The sequence below is a fragment of the Periplaneta americana genome, chromosome 12 (genome assembly GCF_040183065.1).
Source record: "Periplaneta americana isolate PAMFEO1 chromosome 12, P.americana_PAMFEO1_priV1, whole genome shotgun sequence".
NCBI classification, from domain to species: domain Eukaryota; kingdom Metazoa; phylum Arthropoda; class Insecta; order Blattodea; family Blattidae; genus Periplaneta; species Periplaneta americana.
The window spans coordinates 98881058-98907159 of record NC_091128.1 but is presented as its reverse complement, the minus strand read 5'-3'; the positions used below and the strand labels follow the sequence as shown (position 1 = coordinate 98907159).

Below are 26102 nucleotides of genomic sequence, written 5' to 3'. Positions count from 1 at the left end.
ACACAGATACACATCATGCACAGCGTGGTATGCTGAAGTGGTGTGCAACGTGAAATGTGTCACAATTCTGCCATCTATCCACAATATGTGGAACCGAGTCATGTAAATGAAGTGGGTAGGCATTGGAGACACACACAGATTCTGATGATGATAGGATTTGGTGACAGAAGACGTACATGACAAGAGGTATGCACACTTAATAAAACTCATCAAAATTGGCCACATATTTTTCAGTCAGATGTGAAATAGGCCTAGAATAGAAGCGAAATTCAGAAAACATGGACATGTTAGAGACATAAAAGGATATTTTTCTGTTAAGATAATATTGTTTTATGTTGATTTCATTAATAAAACTGCTTTCATAACACAAGGACTAACAAAATATATCGACAATAAATTGTGATCATAGTAACCATAACTATAGTGTTTCTGTACACAATGAATTAACTTTTACATAAAAAACATGCTCTTTCGGGTGATATTAAAAACCTATAGGATGCGGTTTAAAAGTTTTCTCGATGACATCATAATTCGCAAACAACAGTCGTAAAAATATTTTGCTTTCATAAAAATATTAATTTCTAACTACAAGGTTTGATATGTCTAAAAGCCTTTTGTCCCAAATCCCCTCATTCAATTTCAGTTGCAATTATCCGTTACTTTTGAAACACACAGTATACAAAGTGTCTCATTTATCTTGTGCACCTATTATAACTTTATCTGGATAGGTATTGGGATTTTTGTTTTTGAGAGTTATGTTAGAACGAGGGGCTAACATGAGTGTAGAGATTTGGTGCATATAACTACATTATGGTACAAGATACAGGTGACGTCATCAATTTTTCAAATAGCACTACATACTTTAATCATATTACATTGATTACACACATTAAGACGAATTCAAAAATATATCACAATGTCACCTTCCCAATCAATAACAAAATGCAAAATGAATGCCATCAAAATGTGTCGTTTGTTTGGTGCCCCATTTGTCTTGTGCATTAACTTACACAAAACGAAAGACTACTAACCTCAGTACACGTCGTGTGTTGTGTGTTTGCTGTCTTAACATGTAAACAAACCACAACAACTGTCGACGCCACAATCCACGTACAATGACCTGCACGTTCTCCGGACCTGTTGCAACTCGACTTCTTCCTGTGGGGAACTGTTAAGAATAGTGTATACCAGAACATTCTGACAACACCCGACGACATACAGCAACACATTCGACAGGCTTGTGTGTCCATTCAGCCAGCAACGTGCCAGGCAGTCCTACAGTCTTTCAGGGAATGCCTTCGAATGTGCATTAATGTGAATGGTCACCATTTGGAACATCTTCTGTGACTCTCAAAGCATAACATCATATTGGAAGCACGTTTTTATTTCGTTTTGTTATTATTGATTAGGAACGTGACATTGTGATACATTTTTGAACTCGTCTTAATGTGTGTAATCAATTTAACATGATTAAAGTATGTATGCTATTTGAAAAATTGATGACGTCACGTGTATCTTGTACCATAATGTTGTTACATGCACCAAATCTCCACACTCATGTTAGCCCCTCGTTCTAACATAATGCTCAAAAACAAAAATTCCAATAACTATCCAAACAAAAAAGTTATAATAGGTGCATAAGATAAATGGGACACTCTGTATATTTGACAGTAAATACGCATAAAAGTAAATACATTTTCTCGAAACTAATGTCGCGTGCATTCTTTTCATTTCTTCACCCATGCAGGTACTTCCGGTTTTATTTCTGATCGTGCCTTCCACTTAGGTAGTGGTATAATAGCAGTGACCCATATATGTAAGTTTCAGTATCTTCTGACAGAGTAGCTTCATCCTCGATCTTTTTTTAATTGGTTTATTTTACGACGTTTTATCAACAGCAAAGGTTATCTAGCATCTGAGTGAAATGAAGGTGATAATGCCAGCGAAATGAGTCCAGGGTCCAGCACCGAAAGTTACTCAGTATTTGCTCTTAATGAGTTAAGGAAAAATCACGGAAAAAACATCAACTAGGTAACTCGTCCCAACCAGGATTTGAACCCTGGTCCACTCGTTTCATAGTCAGACATGCCAACCATTACTCCACAGCGGTGGACAATCCTCGAGCTTGCAGAAATATCATTGCCAAATACAGTTCTCCTTGCAAGTTTCCTGGAAGTATATGTCTAACTTCGTAAAAACAGTATTATTCTGAATTTGTCACATTCTTGACAGTTCAATCTCTTCAATAAACGTCAAATTCTAAATGACACTGCAGTTTCATACTTCAATCCAATGAGGCAAACATTTCTCAAGTTACCATTTGAATATATCTAAAAGGAATTTTAGGTGAGAAAGGGGCAATATTTACGAAAATTAAGGCAGAAATACTTCACTATAATAAATAATATTAACAACATAAAAGTTCACAATTTATCACACAGCTCTCATCATAAATGCAAATAATGTTTTTTATTAAATTAGATATCACATCCGTAGTGCAATATCAAGCAGCAAAACCTTCCCTCTGTTATCATGAGAACTAGCATTCTTGTCAAGGCCTTGAATATCTTGTAGGCAACATCCCAAATCAACCTCTTATCATAACATATACATCTCATTTGATGCCTTGTAAAAATTCACGTAATATTAAATCAGTGACTAGATTTCAAGATGATTTGTAGAGAAGACATATCCAACAGTAACATAACATGAGGTTACGGAAATTGTATTCAAGTTAAATAATGTCTGTCTCCCAATACATAATCACTCATAAAAATGTACATTATAATACACTGTTAAATTTGTGTTAATTTAATTTTTTAAATTTAATTGTTATTAATACAAACTTAAGTCTTAAACAAATTATAATATTACATAGTAAAAACCACAATATTATTTGTAAATTATACAAATAACCACACATTCACACTTCAAAACACGAGGAAGAAAGAACAATGCAGAAAATGAAGGGAATTCAAAGGAACACATAAAATTAATTATGCCTCCTCATGACACATCTGTCCACAAATTTGCGCATCAAGACTAAACGTATCTTTGTGGAGAAAAAGTTACAGTTGGAAGAAAATGTTTGTAGCATTCAATTACACAAGATCACATTCATTTCATATTATCTCCTTTCAACAAGTGGCCTCTGACTAAAATGGGGACTACCAGATTTCACAAACATTCGGGGATAGGGGAATGCTAGAACGAAATCAGATAGGGGAATGCTAGAACGAAATCAATCATTTTCTCCTGCATAACTCTTCATGTCTCTATAAAAAATTACATAGGTTAATACATATATATCCATCTTAAAATGAACATGTTTTGGCAGTGTTCCAATTTAAAAAAGGTTAAACAATATCTAAGGCGATGTGAATACGTACCTCATAAGAGTTAACAATTCATTTATATTTTTGTAGTAATTTACCATATTTTCTTTCTCTCATAGAAACACAGGAAACTTATGCAAATCTGGCTTTCAGGTAGAAGCTCCCTGTGAAGCAGGCTTGAATAATTTCAAGAGAAAAATGTTCCGGAACTGGATATCGATCCCGGGACCCTTCGCTTAGAGCACGAATGCTCTATCAACTGAGCTACCTCAGAAATCATACACAACACAATTTAAGTAACACAGAATTGTGTGCACTCAAAATTGGGTTTCTGGCATCTTGTCAGCCCATTTGAGTTGTGTGGATATAAAGGGAAGAATTGTGACGGTGTCGTGTATGGTTCCTGGGGTAGCTCAGTCGGTAGAGCATTCGTGCGCTAAGCAAAGGGTCCCAGGATCGATACCTAGCCCCAGAACTTTTTTCCCTTGAAATTATTCACACAGGAAACTTGTTTGTGTATGTGTGTTTCCTGTAAAATAATTGCAAATTTAGGTCAGTTTACTTAATTTTCTGACACAACGCAGTTTCCAATGCAATTCCAGAATAAATACAACAGATTCAAAACTGAAATGCACATAATGTTAGAAATAACTCACTTCTTGTCATTTGTACAAAGCATTCCTCAAGTTACAGAAGTTTAGTCAATTTCACAGGACAATTTAATGCGTTAAAAATATAAAAGGAATAGGTCTAAAAATGAAGAAATGTTTCCTTAATTTTTTAGATGTTTGAGTTGTAATTATGGAATTATACCTCATGCACATTCTTAAATTCACAGAAAACAAAGAGATAAATCCAGGTAAGTGAGTTATTTTCCTCGAAATGTGGATCATATTATATACAAATATGAAACTTGTAAAAAAAAAAAAAAAAAAAAAAAAAAAAAGACAGACAAAATAGAAACATATCGACAAAACTGAAAAGATTACAAAGAATGAATGAAGAAAGATATTCCAAACAACACAAACCAAGAGGAAGTGAGATGTGGACAAACCTAAGAAGCGATGAGTTGAAGTCAGAACAGGTCTAATGAATTACAAAACCCGTGAAGAAGCTGATGGTGATAAGCTTGTAAAACTATATCCATATGATTATGCTTCCAACTCTATGACAGTTTTGTCTGGAAAAAAAAATCAGTAAAATTTGGAACAATATTAAATTCTGGAAATGTTACGCGCCTTTTGAAATGATGCAATATGTATACGAAGGTACTGTGAAAAGAATAATAGCTTTTCAAACCACACTTTTCCTTTCGCTAGTTCACTTTTACTGAATGCAAAAACTAAATTTAAAGAATACATTTTGGAGTTGATTTTTTACATTAAGAAAGAAGTGAAAAGAAAATCATTACAATTTATTTTTTAGCGAATCATACATATGTAATATTTTGCCTAACTTTCAAGTAAATTGTACACACTTCTCCAACATACTCATAAATATAATGTAAAAAATAACTGTTCATAATTTGCGTGGAAAGACTGTCCACGAGACTGATAGCATTCCAAATATCTTTCTTGTATCTGAAACAGATACTAAAAACATATTCATATTTTTTAAAAATATCAGAACAGAATTTTCGCAGCATTATAATACTTTCTCTATACTTCCAAAAACAGAACATTTTAGTGTGGCTTATTAAATACCGATAATAAATTAATAGTAAGCAATAAGGTATTGCACTCTACTATTCCAACTTAAAATAACATATAGTGCATGCATTTTATCTCCCCAAGTTCGTGGAAGAGGGTATGCTCTGTACCTCTTCCTGCTGCACAATGGTGCACATGGGATGGCACTGATTACCCTCTGCATATTTCAACGAGTGCTGACGACCACTGACTTACTGTTACAACACTGATGAAAAATTTGGTTACATCATGTTACAAATGAATATATGACAGCTGCATACATATCACGAATGTATACTCAAATAGGGAGTTACCAAGAAAAAATTCCTCACCTCTGCTCGTGATGCATTCTGCCCCATACAAAATTAAGTACCAGATCATTTCCGACAGTAAAGTCAGCTACAGCATGGTAATGATACCACCTCTTCCTAATGTCGAGATTCAAGAAGAATAGAATCTCTGCCTCCATGTTTCCTGTATGCCTCACCAGCATACATACAATCACGTTTTACTGAATACTTCAGAACCATCATTGGCACCTTAGTAGAGAAAAGTTCTCAAACAATGGTAATGTCTTAATTACAACCTATTTGTACTGTGTGAAAAGAAAATAACTGCAGAAGAGATGTCCACTAACAGGAAAGTAGTGATGGAAATTATTTTTAAATAAGTCAAAGCATAATAATAATATATTGCTCAAAAAAATTAGCGGAACAAGTTTTTTGTCTGCTGTAAATTTTTGGCATAAGGCAACTGCTGTGCTGTAATGATATCTTTTGCGTTAACATCTTTTTTATTCAGGAAACACGAAATTTGGTTTTCTTCTTCACGGCAGTCCAAGGAAACCGGATAGTAATCCATTATGGTGAAAACCAGTATGATTTAGCTCGATTTTCTCCGTTTGATTATGGCCGTTTTACAACATTTCGGAGGCTATGGTCATTGTTGTGGCAAAAGAACTACAAAATGGTTGATATCATGGAAGTTGAAGTTCCACAAGCTGTCACCCTCATTCAGTAGGGATCGACTTATCATCAGATTGCGAATGACCTCCGTTACTCTGTGTCAGTTGTGTATAGAGCTGTCAAACGTTACAGGGAGACAGTGCAGTACGGAAGGAGACGTGGGCAAGGATGTAAAAGAAAGACAACTAGAAATGTGGACAGATTTTTAGTTCTTTCTCCTCTGCATCGGCGTACATCAACTGCTCGTGGCCTGCAAAATGACCTCAGGTTAGTACATGGAAAAGCAGTAAGTGACCAGATGGTCAGGAATAGATTGTGGGAAGCTAATTTGAGAGCTTGGAGACCTCTACGTGCCCCTCGTTTAAAGGTTCATGTTGATTTGTTGTCCAATGGACAACCATAACTTCATTCTGGTGCTTTAGTTTTGGGTAAAATCTGTCAAGACAATTGTTCTCTTGTTGCCCCATGCTTCGAGTTTTATTTTTGTTTTCTTAGTTCTAGTGCTCGTCATTTTGTGTGAAAATTGTGATCCAAAATTTTTTTGACATGTTCCTTCAACGTCTTGGAAAAATCATTTACAGGTATGGTCTGTTCCTCAATTATTACTCCAACCTACTCAGGAATACCAATGGCTTCATTGCAATCATCCATGTTCTTCATAGCAGTTGAAATAATATCATCAAGTTTGTTACTGCAGTTCTGACAAGTCTGTGTCAGCGTGCATTCTGGATTACTTTGATTACAAACAACCATACAAATTAATTCTCTAATTCTTATAGCATTTGATTTGAAAGCAGAACTTTCTAACAGGAACAATAAATTCTCGCAATAGGGACAGCAGCATACAGATTGATAATTCGCGGGTGCTCGTGTAAAGGGGGTTAAGTCAAATTTTAAGGTATGTAAACATCTCTCCTTTAATACTGAACAAAACTCCTTTGTCACAAAATATGGAGCACTGTAACTGCATCATAAATGGAAGAATAATTTAACCCCTTTAACACAAGAGAAAAGTAATTGTGGATAGTTCAAATCTGTACTTATACCAGTTGAGGCAAATCATACTTAACCCCCTTTACATGAGCACCCACGAATTACATGATGACAGTTCTACATGTAGTGTTTTGAATTCCTGAAATTTTGTGAAGCCAATTCGTATATGGGGATACTCTGACTTGAATAACTGAAACCCTTCTTTCAAATTGAAGAATTCAGAGTCATAGCGGACTAAGTGCTATTTATTGAAAACAAAAAAAGCAAGGGTTAAAGTTAAATAAATACCATAGTTTAATGAAGACTGACGTATCATTTAATTTTAATGTGCCGACTTGATCTTACTTGCTATATGTTTCGTTAAATTATGGTAATCACTTAATTTTAACCCTTGTTTTCCCCATTTTTAATAAATGGTGCTTGGCCCACTATGACTCTGAACCCTTCAATTGAACATCAAGACCCTTTTTTGAATCTTTAACTCCTTTTTTTTTATTCTGGATCTGTTACAATTTTATAAGACACTAACGTAATTTATAACCCTATCGATAAAAGTCTTGTATCAATTTTTTAGTCTCTTCTTATATGGAGTTCACTCCCTTAGTTTTTGTTTGTTTCTCATTTTCCTCACAACAAGCTTTTTAGGACAACTTTTCTCTTGCATGGACTTGCTAGAAGTGAAGTGGGAACTCCTCTTACAGTTTTTCCAAATGTTTGGTGAATTGTATGGAAATGAAGAGCTATGGACATCTGCTCTTTAATTAGCTTTTTTTCTCTCTCATCTTACGCATACAGATTTTTCCTACTTCTGCTTCCTTTGCTTTTTGCCTTTCTTCGGCTATTTTATCTGTAGTTTTGAGTGCACGACTGTCTTGCTTTCTCCCCTTAGAAGTCTTTGCCATGCTCTAGAATCCACTATTACAGTACCTAATGACAGAGAGACTTTGGCAGGAAGAGAGTACGTCTGTTAGCTATTAACTTTTCAAACAGGAGATGAGACTAACGTAACATCATTTTAATGTTACGTTAGTAGCAACTGAATGTTACGATAGCCACAGTAATAATTAAAAACTGTTTTTAAATTTTAAATTAATATATGGCTGATGGCACTCAGTATATGTAATACTAAGACAATGTAGCATTTTAGTTCAATAAATATTATACATGTTTCAGGAACTGAAAAATATTTCATTTTTGTGACTAACGTAACCCAAGATTTAGTTCGTATTCAACATGTTCCAAGTACTTACTGATTCAGAGTAGTGTGCAAACACAACCACAAATTACAACTAGAATACCTGTACCAACAGTAAACAGCATCTTAGTTATGCAGACACAATCAAGTCATGTGATTTTTATCGTGCAGTTAGAAAGGTTATCAGTTATGGTGCAAAACATATTCATAACTTACTCCACTCTCCTAGAGGAATGAACCATCACAGAGTGTTTCTTTTATGCGGTATTATCAGATTAATGAAGCTCTAGTAACATATTTTATTACTAACAATGTTCAGTTGGTTCAGTTGATGGGACTAGCACTTCAATTTTTTATATTTATGTCTGCTGTATCGTGAAATTTCCCTGAAGTGTATGAAATTGACAGACAGAATAGGAAATTAAGCTGTGCTAGAAAGAGTGGATGAAGAAAGAATAATGATGCAACTGATCAGGAAGAGGAAAAGTATTTGGCTGGGTTACTGGCTAAGAAGAAACTGCCTACCAAAGGATGCACTGGAAGAAATGGTGAATGGGAGAAAAATTCGGGATAGAAGAAGATATCAAATGATAGATGACATTAAGATATAAGGATCGTATGCAGAGACTACGAGAAAGGCGGAAAATAAAGAAAATTAGAGAATGCTGAGTATGCAGTGAAAGACCTGCCCTTGTGCAGAAAACTATGAATGCATGATCAAGTTATCGATCCCTTCTAATTTCAAGAAGCAACCATCACTATGAACTCTTGCCTGGATATGTTGCAATAATATGCAGCACCTAAACTATACGTTATTCTGCAACAAAATGGTGTTCCTCTTCACTGGAATCTGTAGTATGGGCACATCTGGATGATGGATCAAAAGAGACGTCCCAAGCCTTTGATATCCTCAATCCTCAGACATATTACTGCTTTACTTCATATAGGATTACGTGAAGTCCACTATTTACCAATCATCAATTACTGATATTTATGATCAGAAGACTCATATCTCAGACGCAATCACAAGTGACGCTGGCATGCTATTCATAACATGGCAAATGCTTAGACATTCGTGCTACCAAAGTCATTTAAGAACCATTCTGTTCGAAAACTCTGGAGGACACTTTATGGACCCACTATAATTCTCACAAACAGTGAACCTAACAATGACCTAGAATGATATTCTGGCATCATTACTTTTAGGTGACTGCATTGCGATTATGGTGCCAAAAAAACTTTGTTATTAATTAGTAATTAGTACGAACTACAACATGCACTAATACATCGAACTCTACTGATTGCCTCAGTTAATGTTTAATATTAATGTTTAATACGTGGCTTACTGTCGTATCAGATTTTTGAACTAAGAAAACAAAAATAAACAGCACTGTCTTCCTCTACACATCAATCTCCATCACTGATATTTTATGTTACCGCAATCACACGAACTACACATTGTATGAGTCACAGACAGAATTCGGTCATGCAGCAGATCGAATAAGGTAGCGGACAGAATTGGGATCAGTCACAAAAGCCACAGTGCCCCTGCGCATACTATTAAACCTCAATTAAATAAATTGGAACTGTACGGTATATAGTTTAATTTAAAAAAAATCAAATGCTTTTAACACAAAAAAACTGAAGTAAGAATCAGAATAAATTAAAATCAAATGAAAGTTTAACGAAAGCAACGGAGTATCCATAATCGTGTCTCTCTACTATCACCTTACAGTAATTGATACAAAATGCAATTCAATAATCAAATTTAATTACACTTTCTCAATTATTTTCTGTTATCTCAAACCCACCACCATCATCATCTTTTTGATACAACTGAAGGTTAAAAATGTCAACTCAATTCAAAATCAACTTGTATACATTATGTTTATTACTAAACAAATTTATTACAAGCCTTCGAATAGCACACATTTGTACCAAGTCAGACTGAGTCAAAACCTAATAAATACTTCAGCAATTAATGCTATTAGTTCATTAAAACAAAAAATGCACTTATAGTTACGGTACATTGAAATATGTCACCATTTCACACATTCTTTAATACTGATAGTCATAAACATACCCACATACACGCATAGTTGGAACAGTAGAAGAACTGAGCAATGTAACAGGAAAGGCAGGAAAAGGAAGAGAAAGACATAATTCTTGCTTGATATACTGTGGATGAAATGCCCCTCAACTTACTGTATATCATAGGGATTAATTAAATTCTGAAACGAGACTAAAATTACCCATTTATATGTTAACACGCAGAAGTAGCACAGAGTTAGGAATGAATTAAGAAACAATGCTGAAGCACTATGTCAGTATTTCATGGAAGTTGTTCTCTTGAACAAATATGAGTTGCAATTCAGATAATTTCTTAATACAAATTTCATTTTCTTTTTTCGGTTGGTACACATTCAATTCAATAACATTGCATTAATAACACAAACATTTTAAGATTTTGTATCCAGGTCTGATAAATTTTACTATGTTCGAAGTGGTTATGTGTTGTTAATATATCAGTTAACATATTTCGGTTATTTCTGTATTGGTATATCAGAAGTTTTGCAAAAAATATATGGGTTGACGCAAAAGTTCGTAGCGTTTTTTCTCTGTGGCGAAACTTACTTGAGATAAATAGAAGACAGGAATTAATCAGTGCTATATTCTTCTACATTACCTATAACTCTCTGTCAGTGTTGGGGTAGTTTATCGATTCTGTGTCTGAAGATATCTGCTGGTTTGAAGTTAAAGAAGTGGTCAAACCAAGTTCGTAAAGCATCTTTGTTATCCAAGTTCCTTTGAAGATTGTTGGACAGAGAATGGAAAATGTGGAAATCTGAAGGCGGAGTGTGGGCATGCATTATCATGTTGCAGCAGCACTTGATGTAGTCTTCCCAGTCATTTCTCTTCAACTGTAGCGCAAGGTATCTGAGTTACTGGCAATAAATATCAGCAGTTATGGTTACATTCCTAGGAAGCAATTCGTGATACACAACACTTTCTTTATCCCACCGACACATAACATCGTCTGTGAATGGACACTAACTTTTGTACGGAGTGCTGTATGATAAAACGACAGAGCCATTTTCTTGCAGTGCTTTCTCCGATGGCACTCTCCCTGTACACGGCACAAATGTTTCGAGCAGCCTCTGCTGCCTTTGCTTCTCTATTAAACTTAAACAGAAGAACATGTCGGAAGTGTTGGTTTTTTTCCACTTCACTCCATCTTCTTTAGCTCACAAATAGCACAAACTTTCTTCAAATCCGCAAAATTAAAAATGTATTTACAAGCATAACAAATAACAAATGATAAACGATAAAAAAAACCTCCTAATAATGCAGTGTAGTGATGTCAAACAAAAACGCTACGAATTTATGCATCAACCTAATAACAAATACCTTGCTATAATAATACCGGACAGCTGGCAGTTATGCGCGCACACGACGCTGGTGCTGCTACCTAGGCGATCGGTGTGGAGACACTCGCGAAACAAGCTGTAATCAACTGCAATGTATATTGTTGCTGGGCTAGTTAATACTTTTATTAATTAGTGCTGTGTTAAAATGTCAGCGTGTGTATGTGCTGTTTATAATAAAATTGCTACAATTACAGCATTACAAATTCCTCCAAATCATAGTTTCGATTTCCGAGAGTTCATAAAACGTGAGTCAACAAAATTCTTTGTCTCTGTGTTGATAGAAGAATAAAAATTAGCTTTTTTATTTAGGCCTAATAAATGAATAGAAGTTAAAATATATTGGAAATTTTAAGGTTTTAGCAAATTAAGTTTTATTGTTGTCCACATGCCTGTATTAATTATTACAAGCATCAGATTACTACCATTTTTATCTTTGCAGTTGTCAGCAATGGGTATATAAAGCATTATTGTAAATTCATTCTTAATGTCAGAATTAATTTTTTCTCACTAAAGCAAAGAAAAAATACGCAACAATTAATTACGGAAAATAATATGAAGCATGCAATATTTCTCATAATTTGCAGCTTTGATATAAAATAATGTTGATTAAATACGGTACTATTCAACATTTCTGAAGTGTCTCGTATATTATTCCACATTAGTACCTCATGTTTTAAACAATAATCCGATTTCCGCTATGTTAATATTTGTATTTGTGGATCTAATTCCACACCGCTCCGCTAGATGCCAAGTCCGCGATATTTCGCACTCACGTCAATGCTGCTAGTATACAGTTGTCCGGTATTATTATAGTAAGGTATTTGCTAATAGTTCCAGATTTTTTAATATACAAGCATAATTTACGATATTTACACACTCATAGTCGATATTACTATACAAATCTAAAGATATTAAAATGCTATCAATATTAAGTTTAAATAAAGTTCATAATACATCAAAGTAGTATAACACTAAACCAACAACGATGTGTGTTTGCATACAATTTTAAATAAAAGCGTAATTATTATATAATTAAAATTTCCTCAAAATAACTACTTTACTTAAATTCATAAGAGAGGAAATGTTAATTAGACATTAGAAGGCTAAAAAATAATACTTCTGGATTTCATAAAATCCTTGTCAATCTCAAAAAGGAAAGTGTTCATAAAAATATATTTATAATTCAGTTATGCTAAAGAAAGACAAATGTCTGTAACACATGTATAAAAATTCTGCCATGATACACATTTTTGTCCACAAAAAAAGTGAAGCAAAAACTGTAACTTATAGCAGCCAGCTTGTTACAAAATTAGTCATATATGATGCAAGAAAAACAAGAATAATACTATTCATGCCATTCACAACGGCAGTCTGTTCATAATATCCACAGCAAAGCAATAACACACTTCAATGAACTGTATGGTCATAAAACTAAAAAGCTACCACCAAAAGCTTCCAGAATTAAATAATTAAAAGAATACAAATAGAGGTCGTTCTCAGCAATTATAAAAATATTAACAAAATTCAAAATCTGAATTAAAAATCTTAAACTTTCATTATTTGAAGACTATACACGATAATTCGTTCCATCAAGTAATCATACCATCCAACTGAAAAGAGAACTTATGCTTCATTATAGGAAAAAGAAGCACATTAGCAAGTAGTAGTAGTAGTAAAGTAATTATTGTGATGGGACAACAGTAGTAATACAAGGTAGGTCAATGAAACGAGAAATTTTATCTTTATTATTGGCAGACCTTGAATTATTTTGAAAGGACTAAATTGATGACTGTTTAACCTGATCAATGCCTGGGATTGTAAGCAATGAGAAGTTACTATAAAATCTTATTATAAAAATGGTGACTGTGCTGAAGCTGCTCATATGGAGTTTTGCAACCATTTTCAACTTCGTCATAATCCTATGCTCTCTGCACATGCCATTAAAACCTGAGTTCGCAATTTAGAAGAAACAGGCTAAGGACTGAATAGTCCAAGGTTGCAGAACTGGGGATGAGAAGGGTGGAAGCATGAGGAAAGAGTTTGTTTCCCCATTCACAAGGCCGGAGCCTTCAATGAAGTATCAGTGACGTTTGACAAGCATACTGAATGCATATCTCTTCTCCCCCTACCATATCCAATGACGCGAGGGTTGAAGGGAAGGGATGAGTTATGTGTTCTGGCTTGTGATGTATGCCGCAATTGTAGCACAGTTTTGTCTGAAATAGTCTGATGGGTTCAGTTCAGAGCCATTTTCTGTCACTTAACATGAGTCTCACTAGTATACAACAAATACTGGTGAGTTGAAAATTATGCTTAAATTAAATCCTCAGGACTTAAATAATTGTGTAATTTGTTGTGAAAGATTTTTGAATGAGGTCGAAAAGCTGAAGATTTTCTACCCAATCTGTGGATGTCTGATGAAGCCCATTTCCATTTAGACGGTTTCATAAACAAACAAAACTTCTGGTATTATGCACAGGAAAATCCATGGCAACTTCATGAATGGCCTTACATATACAGGATGTAACTGTTCCGAGTGTTGTCTGACCAAAAGGAATTATTGAACCATATTTTTTTTTAGGATGACGATGGTCATCCAACAACTGTTAATGCAGTTTGTTATGTCAGAATGTTTAAAACATTTTTATGTGGTCATTTGAGAAAAAGAAGATTCCATAATAGCAGATCAACTTGGTTTCAACAAACTGGTGTAACAGCACAGACTGCAGTTATCTCCATGATTGCACTGTGCAACTTGTTTAGGAATCGTGTTATATTGCGGTATGGAGACATTTCACAGCCTATATGATCCCTGGACTTAAGTGCATGTAACTTTTTTTATGGGGGTACCGGTACCTTTAAGAACTTAAGACAAAAATTCGTGAAGAAAATGCAAACATCATAGTTGAAATGCTGCAAGAAGTCATGAGAAAATTCAGAGAGAGATTACAAGAATGCATGTTGATTGTGAATATTTGAAAAATGTCATTTTCAAAAAGTAGTGTTTACATAGTAATCTGTAAATGGCATTTTATACTCTATACTTTCATATAATTAAAGTTAAATGAGTAAAATATTTGAAATCTCATTTTACTATTTTAAAATTTCCTGTTTCATTGGCACACCTTGTACAAGTATTGATAGTAAAAGTAATAATGTTAAAAGAAATGCGTGGTGGCAATGGTGGTATTAGTAGGACTAGTAGTACAGCATTAGTGAATTCAGTCACAAAGTTGTGACAAAATGCTATCTGTAAATAATATGAAATGCGATATTTTGATTAGGATTTATTAATAACCTACTTGAACTCAGAATGAAAGAAAATACTGGCATGGGATTCTAGTACATTATAAAAAAAAGTAGGTCTACATGTAATACAATTTTATGAAGATTTTCTTTGGATCCTTTAAAACCTGAGCATCTACTGAGGAAATCCACAATTATATTTTAAAGAGCAAAAAGTATAATTTTCATTAGTCTTATATAGGGGAGCCTAAGATTCGCTATCATAATTATATCTTTATAGCCAAAATGGTAACTGATAGTAGACTGAATTATTCCAACGCATTTCTTTCAGATTAACACTTTACTCTTTCTTCAGTTATGTAGGATATCATTTACCAACTAAGAACTTAATTTTTTAATACAAGATATTGAATTGGACAGCATAACCAGCATCTACCATTTTAATATGAACAGTAATTAGAGAACAATAAAATTATTCACTGAGAAACAAATAAGTTCCAGCATTGTTTCCTATAATTGTAACACACAAAATGGATTGCATTACATTGTCTGAATTGGAAATTTGAGACAAAGTAAGAATGACGCATTGGCTAATATTTTTGTACAATAATACTGATGAAAACATACAATGACAAGACACATTAATAATGTAACAAATTATACAATAAAAATACTGAAAATAGTTACCCATATTGATGAGAGTTGACAGAATAACAATAACTGGAATGATTTCCATTATTACATAATTTTAACAATGGTGTCACTTGAAGTGATTAGAGGTTTATGGAAGACTGTTTAGTAGTCAGTAAATTAAAACATATAAAGAGCTAAAAGGAGAAGGTTTATGCAATGTATTACTTAACACAAGAAAATTCCAAATGTAAAAAAAAAAAAAAAATTATCACAACTTCATGTCGTCTTCTTGTATATAAGCCATGACCAAAAAATTTTCGGATTGACCTCCAAGTGAATCTGTTATTACTATGTTACCAATATGTTACATAAGACAATCTGCTAAGCCATTTTCTATTTAGTTCTGTGTGGTTATTCTGCAATTTTTTACTGCAGAGGTGAAATATTTCAAAGAACAGCGTGTGTAAATCAAATACTGAAATTGCTATGCAAATTCATGAAATGTTGAAAGGAGCATTTGGACAACATGCAATGTGCAGAACACAAGTTTCCGAAATTCGAAAAGGAGTGTAATTTTCATTGAAGATGCTGAATATTCTGGACATCTATTGTTGAAAAGAACACAAAAACCTCATTTGTACGAGATTTTGTATGATAGAGGAGGATTACTTGCTCTAACGATCCAATAAAACATGAGTGGAAATCTGGTCACTTCATCACAGTAATGTTTATTACAAATTCATAGCTAAGCACAAAGTTCCTCTAATCTCGCACTCTCTTTACCAGATTTAGCTGTGACTTTTTCCTCTTTCCAAAATTTAAAAAGGCATTGAAAGGGAAGTGGTTTAACAATATTTCTGCAACTGGAAAATATCATAAGACACTTGTCAGATTAAAAAAAAAAAAAAAAAAAAACAAATGTTCAAAACTGCTTCTGGCAGTGCTGGAATTAGAGCATCATCATTCAAGAAGACTATTCTGAAGGATAAAACATGGACTAGCATGATAGAGTTACCGACACAGAGAAAAAAATATCAGTCCGGAAACTTTTTGATCAACAATCGTTTATGGCAAACGTACACTAAGTCTGTGGCAAATTTGCTCTATCATATCCATGTACACAACCACACAAGACCACATTCGCTCACAACCATGTCCACAAACACACATACAAATCACTGCACATTTACAAATGAGATTTTTTACATTTTTTCTAAGTCCAATTTCACTGCCATGATAAAATCTATGTAAGCTTCATATTAATACTTTAAAGCTATCATTAGGCCTGCTCAAAACTGCATTTCTTTACTACGATTAGACCTTTCAGACAGTTTTCAACTTTCATTTATTCATATGGAGATAAGCGAGTAAAATAATAGTTCATCTATTTTAAAATCTGCTCGCTCTAATTACTGTGAACATGCAGCATAACAAAACAATCGGCTATATATTCCAATGAAATATTTTAATTTATAATTTGCAATAACTTATATATCAGCATAACTACATAGACTTGGCGAAACATTCTGATAAAAAGAGAACTGTATAAAGAAATTCAGAACTAAAACTTCCCGAAAATAATAATATAAAATGTGTGAAAGATCCAATTATATTCAGTAAATAAGAATTTATATTGCATACACAAAAGCAGTGCCCTATGCAATGATAATTGACAGTAAATATCACTTTTTTTAAAGTGATGTTCACATTTTGAGTGGTAAAGCATTGAATTTCTTTTAAATTCTTATTATAAATTCAAATGAGATGATGAAGAATGGCAGAGAAAAGGACAGTGTGGGAAAAATAAATTTTATAATGAATGTATGATAATCAAATTTCTTTCTCGTTAAATAAAAAGAAAAAAAAAAACACATAGCACTGGAAATATGTAAATGCTCACCTAGTTTTATAACACTGCAGGGGTTTCTATTATAAGGAAATTCCAAGGTTATGCATGCCTAGCTGATGAAGCTTGCGATGCGTTACGGTATAAAATCAGGTGTACCTCTCTCAAGCCATTTGTACTCAATGTGCATGTTTTCATACATGTGTACCTACTTACTGCATGACAAAGACAATTTCTCCCACCTAAAATAACACATAAAGCATTTAAATGTATAGATATTGCTTTCAATGTGGCAGCAAATGCTTTTTCTCCTGCTACTACGCCAACTCAAGTCCAAGAAACAGCCTATTCCGATGTAGAGACAACAACAAAGTGACTTCTTTAACTGTATATTAACTACAATCTGTGCTTTTCAAATCATTCCTCTTCCATCATGTACTTTTAAAAAATTAAAAATCTGAAAGTGTTCATAGAGAGATTAAAGCTAATAGATTCAATCTGAAGAGGAGGAGTAAACAGAGACAATACATGATTTGGTGCTGACCTTCCTTTTCACAAGCTTGCACTCTCCACTCTGCGAGGTCCCAGCAATGGCTGTGAGTGCAGGCAGTTTCCAGAGAACTGGAATACCCCAACTGGGAAATTCTATTCCCCAGTCCGGGCAGCAGGCACACTTCCTATGCGGAAAGTTTGATTGCTACTTACAAGACTGCAACCTGAAATATATATAAACAAAATATTGCTACTTAGTTAACCACAACCACTTTGTGTGATTTCAAGAAGTATGGCGCATCAATGGTTTATACAATATGTTTCACAATATACACTAGCGTGCAAATTAATCCGAACAACGTAATTACTTATGCAAAAACACTCAAACGGGATTAAAAAAAAGGATCTAAGACATATCTCAGTAATCTATGTGGCCTCTCTTGTTCCTAATAACAGCTCTGAGACGATTTGGCATGGATTCCACTAATTTCCCACAAATATTCTTCATTTCTTCATCACGAAACCATACACCAATGAGGGCAGAAATCATCTTCTCCTTTGTAGAACAATCCATTTTTTGCATTCTTCTTTTGCAAATTGACCACAAGTTCTCAATGGGGTTGATGTCGGGTGAGTTGCCTGGCCAGGGGAGTACCTGAATATTCTTCTTGTTGAAGAATTCTGTAGTTTTTCGAGACGTATGGCATGGTGCCAGGTCTTGTTGGAACACACCTCTGCCATCCGGAAATGATTTTTGCAGCTGGGGTACGATTCTGGTTTCCAATAAGTGAATATATTTGTCAGAATTCATCATTCCCTTGATAGGTATTAATGCTCCAGGCCCTTCATGTGTAAAACAACCCCAAAACATTACCTAAGGGTATTTGGGTGCTTGTTGGAGATGAGCTGCTGTTACTTTTTCGGATCCTTTCCATACGTAAGAAACACGGTGGCCGTGGACCTCGAAATGAGACTCATCAGAAAAAAGTACATTCTTCCAGTCATTCACTGTCCAGTGTTGATGTAATTTTGCCCACATTAAGCGTTTTTTGCACATAACAGGGGTTAGCAGTTGCTTCTTAATAGGCTTACGAGCCCTTCGTCCAGCTTCCAAAAGCTTACACCGCACTGTTGTGACGTGAATATTCACCCCAGTGGTAGCCATTAACTCGCGGGTTAAGTCGACAGCAGTTAGTTTGGGATTTAATTTACTTTTCCTGACAATTAAACGATCATCTGCAGGTGAAGTCTTCCTTTTCCGGTCACAGTTTCCTTTTTTCTGGGGTGTGATGGATCCAGTCTCCCTGTATCGTTTTATGATCGAATTAACAGTAGCCAAACCGATGTGACGTTCTGCAGCAATTTGCCTCTGTGTCATAGAAGAATGCTCTGCTAATGTTATAATTTTAGACTGTTTTCGTGGAGTTGTATCCATTTGTGAAGACGACAGAATGTACACAGGATTGCAGTATTAAGTCTTCAACACAACTGAAATGCTTATAAGTACAGAACGACAGGCAAAATGTCACATATTATAAAAAAAATAATGACAGACCTTCAACAATGGAATTACATGTACTACAGATGTCAATTAAAGCGGTATGAGCAGCTGTGAGACCAACAATGACAGAAAATGTAAAAATATGTCGTGTTCGGATTAATTTGCATGCTACTGTAGGTTTAACTGCAGGAGTGACTACATAACAATAAAACAAGGCAAAAAGTTTCAACACACATAGGTTCGAAAACCAACCGTTTCCGAGATATGTCATCACTGTGGTCACCAAATGAACACATGTCGTACATTTGCAATCTCATTTCTTACCTTGCAGATTTAATGATCGTCTGTACTTCCATTTCTTCCAACATGAGCTAAACGATCTTTTGGATGATGTGCTTCTATGGGAAAGGCAGCTGATGTAGTACATGCATGATGGAGCACTGGCTCACTTTCATTTTAACATTCGAGAGTTCTTATGCACAAGTTTCCACAACAGATGTATTGGCCAAGGTGTACCAACACCATGACCTCCCAGGTCCCCCATCTTCAATCCTCTGGAGATTTTTGTTTGGGGATATTTTATATGTTTTGTGTATTTTTCAGCCTTGTTAATAATGTTAACTGCCTCCGGAATGCATTGTCAATGGTTGTCAACACATTACAGACATACCAAGAATATATGAACGTGTAATCAAAACAGTGCGTATTCATCTTTTGTGCTGTGTTTTATGTCTGTTTGTATATTTGCACCTTCCATTAGGCTTTTCCAGGTTCCAATGTTGGTTGGATCTAGGATTGGTTCTTAAAATAATACACCCGTGGATGTAGGTAACTCATATTAATGGAATGAGGTTTTGTCTTTTTCTCTTGTAATTATGGTTGGTTCTCTGTCTTGGAGTAGAAGTGATAAGAACATACTTTTACTGGGGTTTGTTACCCCTTGTATTACAAATGAGTTAACTTTTTGCAAAGACATGTCATGTATCAAGATAAATGTTGCAAGAAATTGTTCTGGTTTTATTCCATTTGTAAGTAGTAGCTAGTTGAGATACTGAACATTTTCATATTTTACTTTACTAATGTTTGAATTGATTGTGAGTTTCCATCTTTACTAGTAAAAACGTGGGGCTAATGTTATAGTTTTGTTCTGGAATGTTGTTATGGCCAGATATTGTGTCTTGTCATCTATCTGATCCATCCATAATTCTGTTAGTTTCATGTTGGTACTCATTTCGAAGTCTTCTCGGACGTAATCCCAATCTTGGAAGTCTCGTAGTTCTGGATGTTCTTGTAGTTTGTCTAATTCTGTAATAAACCACTTTCTATCTTGAAGTTGTTTTTTACTATTTTTTTTTCTCCCCCAGTGAGCGCTAGTTTTTCACACACTTCACTGTCAATACAATGACTTTCATATGTCCAACAAATATTACAGCTACACTTTGCGCGATTGTGTTTGCATAAGCTATGCGACATTGTGATAATTTTATTGTTGGTTATTTCTCAGGTATTTACATCCTTTATCGCTGATAGGTTATCAAATGACCTCAGTTTAATGACTTTGATAAATAGTGTTATTGTATCCTATATCCACATCCGACATCCAAAAATGGTGTTTGTATAGTCTATCATCCATTAAATGATTTATATGTATATCCTATTCGTACATCCAACAAATAGAAGCGACATTACATAACCACCCCTCTGCACTCCCTAATGCGACACGATTTTATAGTATGAAATCACAAATATACTATAGTGGAGAAACCTATGAAAAAAAAAAAAAGGGCAATTGTCGATGAGAAAACGTGCTGATGCCTGCTTTATCATAAATGGTAATCATATTGAATACATGTTGTAATGCTCGCTTTCTTCAGTGCATGTCGGATGTTATACTACATCAGAGCACCTGTACTGACGAGACATAATAAAACTACACTGATTTCAGAAATTGCTGTTTTTGTCTTGTTTCACTGTCCTCTATTCACTCACCTATATCGTGAAACATCCTGTATTTATATAGCAGAATCTCATTCAGTTATTCGTAATGGCCTAGAGATTCCCATGTTTGCTGCAGGCTATGGACCGGTGATATTTTTTTAATTGGCACTTTCATTCTTTTCCACCATAGACTTCCCTGAAGTGGTAGAACCAGCATTTTTAACCTGGGGAAAATTTGGATGTACCTAACTTATTCAAGGCAGGCCATCCTCCTTTCTTGCTCCCCATTCTACTACAATTATTATTAGAGTATTACTGGTCAAGCAAAATTTTTTATATTAAATATTAGTACAGATTAGCATACTGTTAATTTTTCATTTGTATAATATGGACCACCTACTAGATGCAAATTAAAATTGGACAAAATTTAGAAGAGATTTAACAAATTGAAACAGGAAGACTACTAGTATGTGCATAAGAATATGAGAAGCTGTAAAGCACAGACTGCCATGGAGAACTTTAAAAGATACACTCACCATGTAGATCCAGTTCTCATTAAGTACTGTACTAGGTACGCCGTGGATTGAGGCGACCTCGCTGCCACCTTCAGGATGAATAATAAAAATTAAGGGCTCGGTTAATGTCATAATCAGCTGCCAATGCAACCTAACAACAAAGAAAAAAGTATTTTATTGTACGATATAACATCATGATGATATTCGAAATTAATTTTCTTGCTCATGATTTTTATTACTTTAACTATTCACAAAGATGAGAGCATTTATTTAAAACAAAATAAATCTAAATAATAAAAACATAATTTATCTTTCAAAATGAAACACTTAAACTTATCGAATTTGGTTTTTTATGTGCATTTGTACATATACACCTTAATTCATATCATGCATGTCTGTCTATGTGCATATTCAGCCATGTTTCATTTATTGTCTGTCCAGCTGATGGCATGAAACAAGTCAGTTATTCTAAGGAGGAATTTGATTAAATTTGACATATCAATGAGTCCAAGTTTGATTAAAATTGGTTAATTATTTTGCACTTAGAATAACCAAAATAATGTACTTTAGTTACGGGGAAATGGAACTGAATTTTGGGTGAAATTTATATTTATTTTTTATTTTTAAAACGTATTTGATTTTCTCTATTCGAAATGGTATGTCACATAATATGATTACATTAAAAATTGTATCCACTTTAATTTTCGATTTTTCGAGAATGGGTCAGGGTTGCCAGACGACCTAGATTTCCCAGAATTGTTCCGGATTTTAATGGTGTGTCCTGTGTCCTGGATTGAGTTACATTTCTCTCGAAATATATATAATATAAATTTTTCCTCATTTCTATGAAATTATTTTTAAATTCCTTATTCATTTTTTCAAGACCCTGTCCAACCTAAGTTTGATGTCGTCATCAATGCTGCCTCGCACCTCCTATTGGGTTGTATTGAAATAGAAATGATAATACCATAGCATGTATTAGGTATTATGCAGTATCTTTATTCTTTACTCTTTTTGAAAGTTTATTTATTATTGATAGGATTTAAACACTGTATCACGCATTTTTTTCTGTATAGATCAGGCTGTAATATGACATTTTTCGAGACTCTGTCAATAATTCAAAGAATTCAAAGGAAATTTCATAATCTAGCAAAAATGTAACAAAATTAAAAGTTTAGGCTCTATACACGGTAATTAGTTGAAATAACATAAAACAAGTAAAATAAATTGATTGCAAATTGAATTAATTCAAATGTGTAGTCATGTTAAGGTAGGGACGCAATATCATCACATCCTGGTTTCCTGATTAGAGAATCTGGCAACCCTGGAATGGGTATAGATCACAAGTTTTAATTTTAACACTCTTCATAAATTTACGGATTTTAGGCGGGAAATTTTATATTCTTATATATATATTTTTTTCAAATTATGACTTGATTTTTCCTCTTTATAATGGTATATCACACACGATTACACTAAAATTATATCCATGTTAATTTTTCGTTTTTCTGAGAAGAGGGTGTAGTGATATGTATACAAGTCTTATTTTAACACTCATTTTCTTTAAGTTTAGTTTTTCCTATCAAAAGGAAACTTTTCTCAGGTTCTATTTAATCTAGAGAGCTGAAATTTTCCGGAATTGTTTATTTGGATGCTTTGCATGTACTGAAACAATGTTTTGTTAAATTTTGGAAATATTACAGGAGTTACTGTAATGAAAATCGTTGAAAAAATATTTCTGAGTAATGGAATAAATTTAAAAAAACCTACTGTTTTATAATGAAGTTAAATTATGACGTGTTCATGAACTGTAAGAAAAAATCAGCAGTCTAGCTTCAACAGTTTTTAAGTAAAAGTTCCTTATGTTAGATATAAATAATTAACACATGAAAATAGGCAATTCCGTAAAATCTGATAAAGAGTTAAACAATCCGTCATATAACAATATCTCTGTTAAAATTTTTCAAAATTGATGTGATGCAGATATTCCATGCTTAATTATAGAATTTTTTTTAAGAATACAATTTGCTTATAATTAAAAACAACAAATTTTTAAACCATGAATTTTTCAAAACCTTGAAATTACAAAATGACTGATAAATGTTTCAATTTGAGATTATATCCTATCAAAACCTAGTGAAGCTATATTTTTGAGGAGCCAAAAAAATGTCCTGTTATTGAAAGTTTAATGAATAAGCTGCTACCTACTAGATTTCGGATAAAATAAAGTTATAAAAACTTTATATAATAGATATGACGAGCACTTATCTTCATTACATTCGATATTAATAACTAATCATCCTCCCACTTCTTTTGCCAATGACTGAAATAACAGTCACATATGAAAATGCAAAAATATAAACTAAATTAATACCGGTATGTATATTTTGGATTATTTTCTTTATGTTATAAGTATAAATAATTTTACAATTATTTCTGAGAGGGGAAACAAGAGTGACAGAGTTACATGAACATTGGAGGCTCAATATATAGGGCTTTCATTTCAAAACTTTCCAGTTTAAAAAACTAATTATTTAAATTGAATTCAATAAAAAAAAAATACGTCAATTTAAATATTGAGGGGTAAGTCTGAAACCAGGCTTAATTGCATTTCAGATTTCACCTCCCATCCCCACTTTGAAATTTCAAATGGCACCCCTACATTTTTATACTTAAATATGAAAGAGCATTCAATTGTTTCTACACCTCATTCGTTTATTTCACATCTTTTGCCTGACAACCTGACAAGAAACAGTTTATTTTGCACTAAATCAAGTGTTCAAAATGTGCTTCATTGTTAGTTAGACAGTAATACAGTCTATTTTGGAACTCCTTGCGAATGTTTTGGTGTGTTTTCTTACTAATCCGATTACATTCTTGGGTTATTTTATTTTTCAGTTCTTGGGTATTCTCAAGGAGTATAAACAACTGATTTCAAATGACCCCATAGGAAGAAGTCAAGTGGCATCAGGTCTGGAGATCTCGTCGGCCATTCTACACCACCTCTTCTACCAATCCATTTTCTAGGAAATCTTCTATCCACCCATTGTCGTACAGGTACTGCATAGTGTGTGGGAGCTCCGTCCTGTTGAAAATGCAAATTTTGTTCGTCCAACACTAGGTTTCCTCCATTGACTTGGTTCTCTAGCGACAGTGTGACAAGTAGATCAATTACATTTTCTAATATGTTCAGATAAAATTCTCCGGTCAGGTTTTCTTCAATGAAAATTGGTCCAACAATATCATCCCCAAAAATTTCAGCCCCCCACATTGATCTTCTGAGGAAATTGAGTATTATTTTCATGAAACACATGATTTTCAATGACCCAGTATCTATAATTGTGTTTGTTGAGAAACCCATTTAAGAAAAACGTCGCTTTATCACTAAAGCAAATATTTTGTGTCAAATTTGGATTATCTTCAATTCTCTGAAACATCTGTTCACAAAATTCTACTCTTCTATTAAAATCGTCTTTGCTGAGCTGTTGGTGACTTTGTATTTTGTAGGGGAAAAATTCGTTAATTTTAGCATTTTATGTATGGAACCACCGAAATGTTTGTCACAGCAGCTACTTTTAGAATGGAGGTGGTGGGTTCATTAATGAAATGACCTAGTATTTCAATCTGCTAAGGTTCGAGTTTTCTACATTGGTCATTTGCTTTATTGCACACAGAACCAGTTTCTTCAAATTTCTGTATTAGATCTATGACATATCGGTAACTTACGTTTTTCTCAGGATGCCTCTCATTGAAAGCTCTAGCAGTTCTATGAGCACAACGGTTTTCAGTTCCATAAATATGATTTCTGTTCTCTCTTGAAGGGTATACACCATTTTACAATAATTTAATACACGAACATAATGAGGTGTATAAACAATTGAATGCTTTTTCATATTTAAGTATAAAAACATAGGGGTGCCATTTGAAATTTCAAAGTGGAGGTGGCTGGGGGTGGGGGGGGGGGTGAAATCTAAAATGCAATTAAGCCCGATTTCAAACTTCCCCCTCATCATCTAAATTGACTTTTTTTTTTTTAAATTGAATTCAATTTAAATAATTAGTTATTTAGACTGGGAAGTTTTGAAATGAAAGCCCTGTATAACATTTTAAAATGGTACAAGAAGACAAAACATTTTACAAAACGTAACATAGTTTTCTAAAAATAATATTTACTCAAGTTTGCAGTATTACCACTATCATACAATAATATTTTGCTTCAATATTTTCTACTAAATTTTACACCAGAAATTTAATGCATAATCATGTATATGGGAATCCAACTTAAATAAAACAAAAGGTTTTCCCACACAACAAATTATAATGAAAA

The 26102-nt window shown here is 33.8% G+C and overlaps 1 protein-coding gene across 1 annotated transcript in view; it reads right to left on the bottom strand.

Annotated features, from left to right (window-relative positions):
- Positions 1–16381: 16381 nt before the first annotated feature.
- LOC138710706 (uncharacterized) overlaps positions 16382–26102 on the bottom strand; it is a 75581-nt gene continuing 65860 nt past the window's right edge. Inside the window, exons 16-17 of the mRNA XM_069841773.1 lie at positions 21797–21926; positions 16382–18045 (exon numbers count right to left, since the gene is read on the bottom strand). Coding sequence (XP_069697874.1) covers positions 21867–21926 — 60 coding nt within the window. The 3' untranslated portion in view covers positions 16382–18045; positions 21797–21866. The remainder of the gene's footprint in view (positions 18046–21796; positions 21927–26102) is intronic.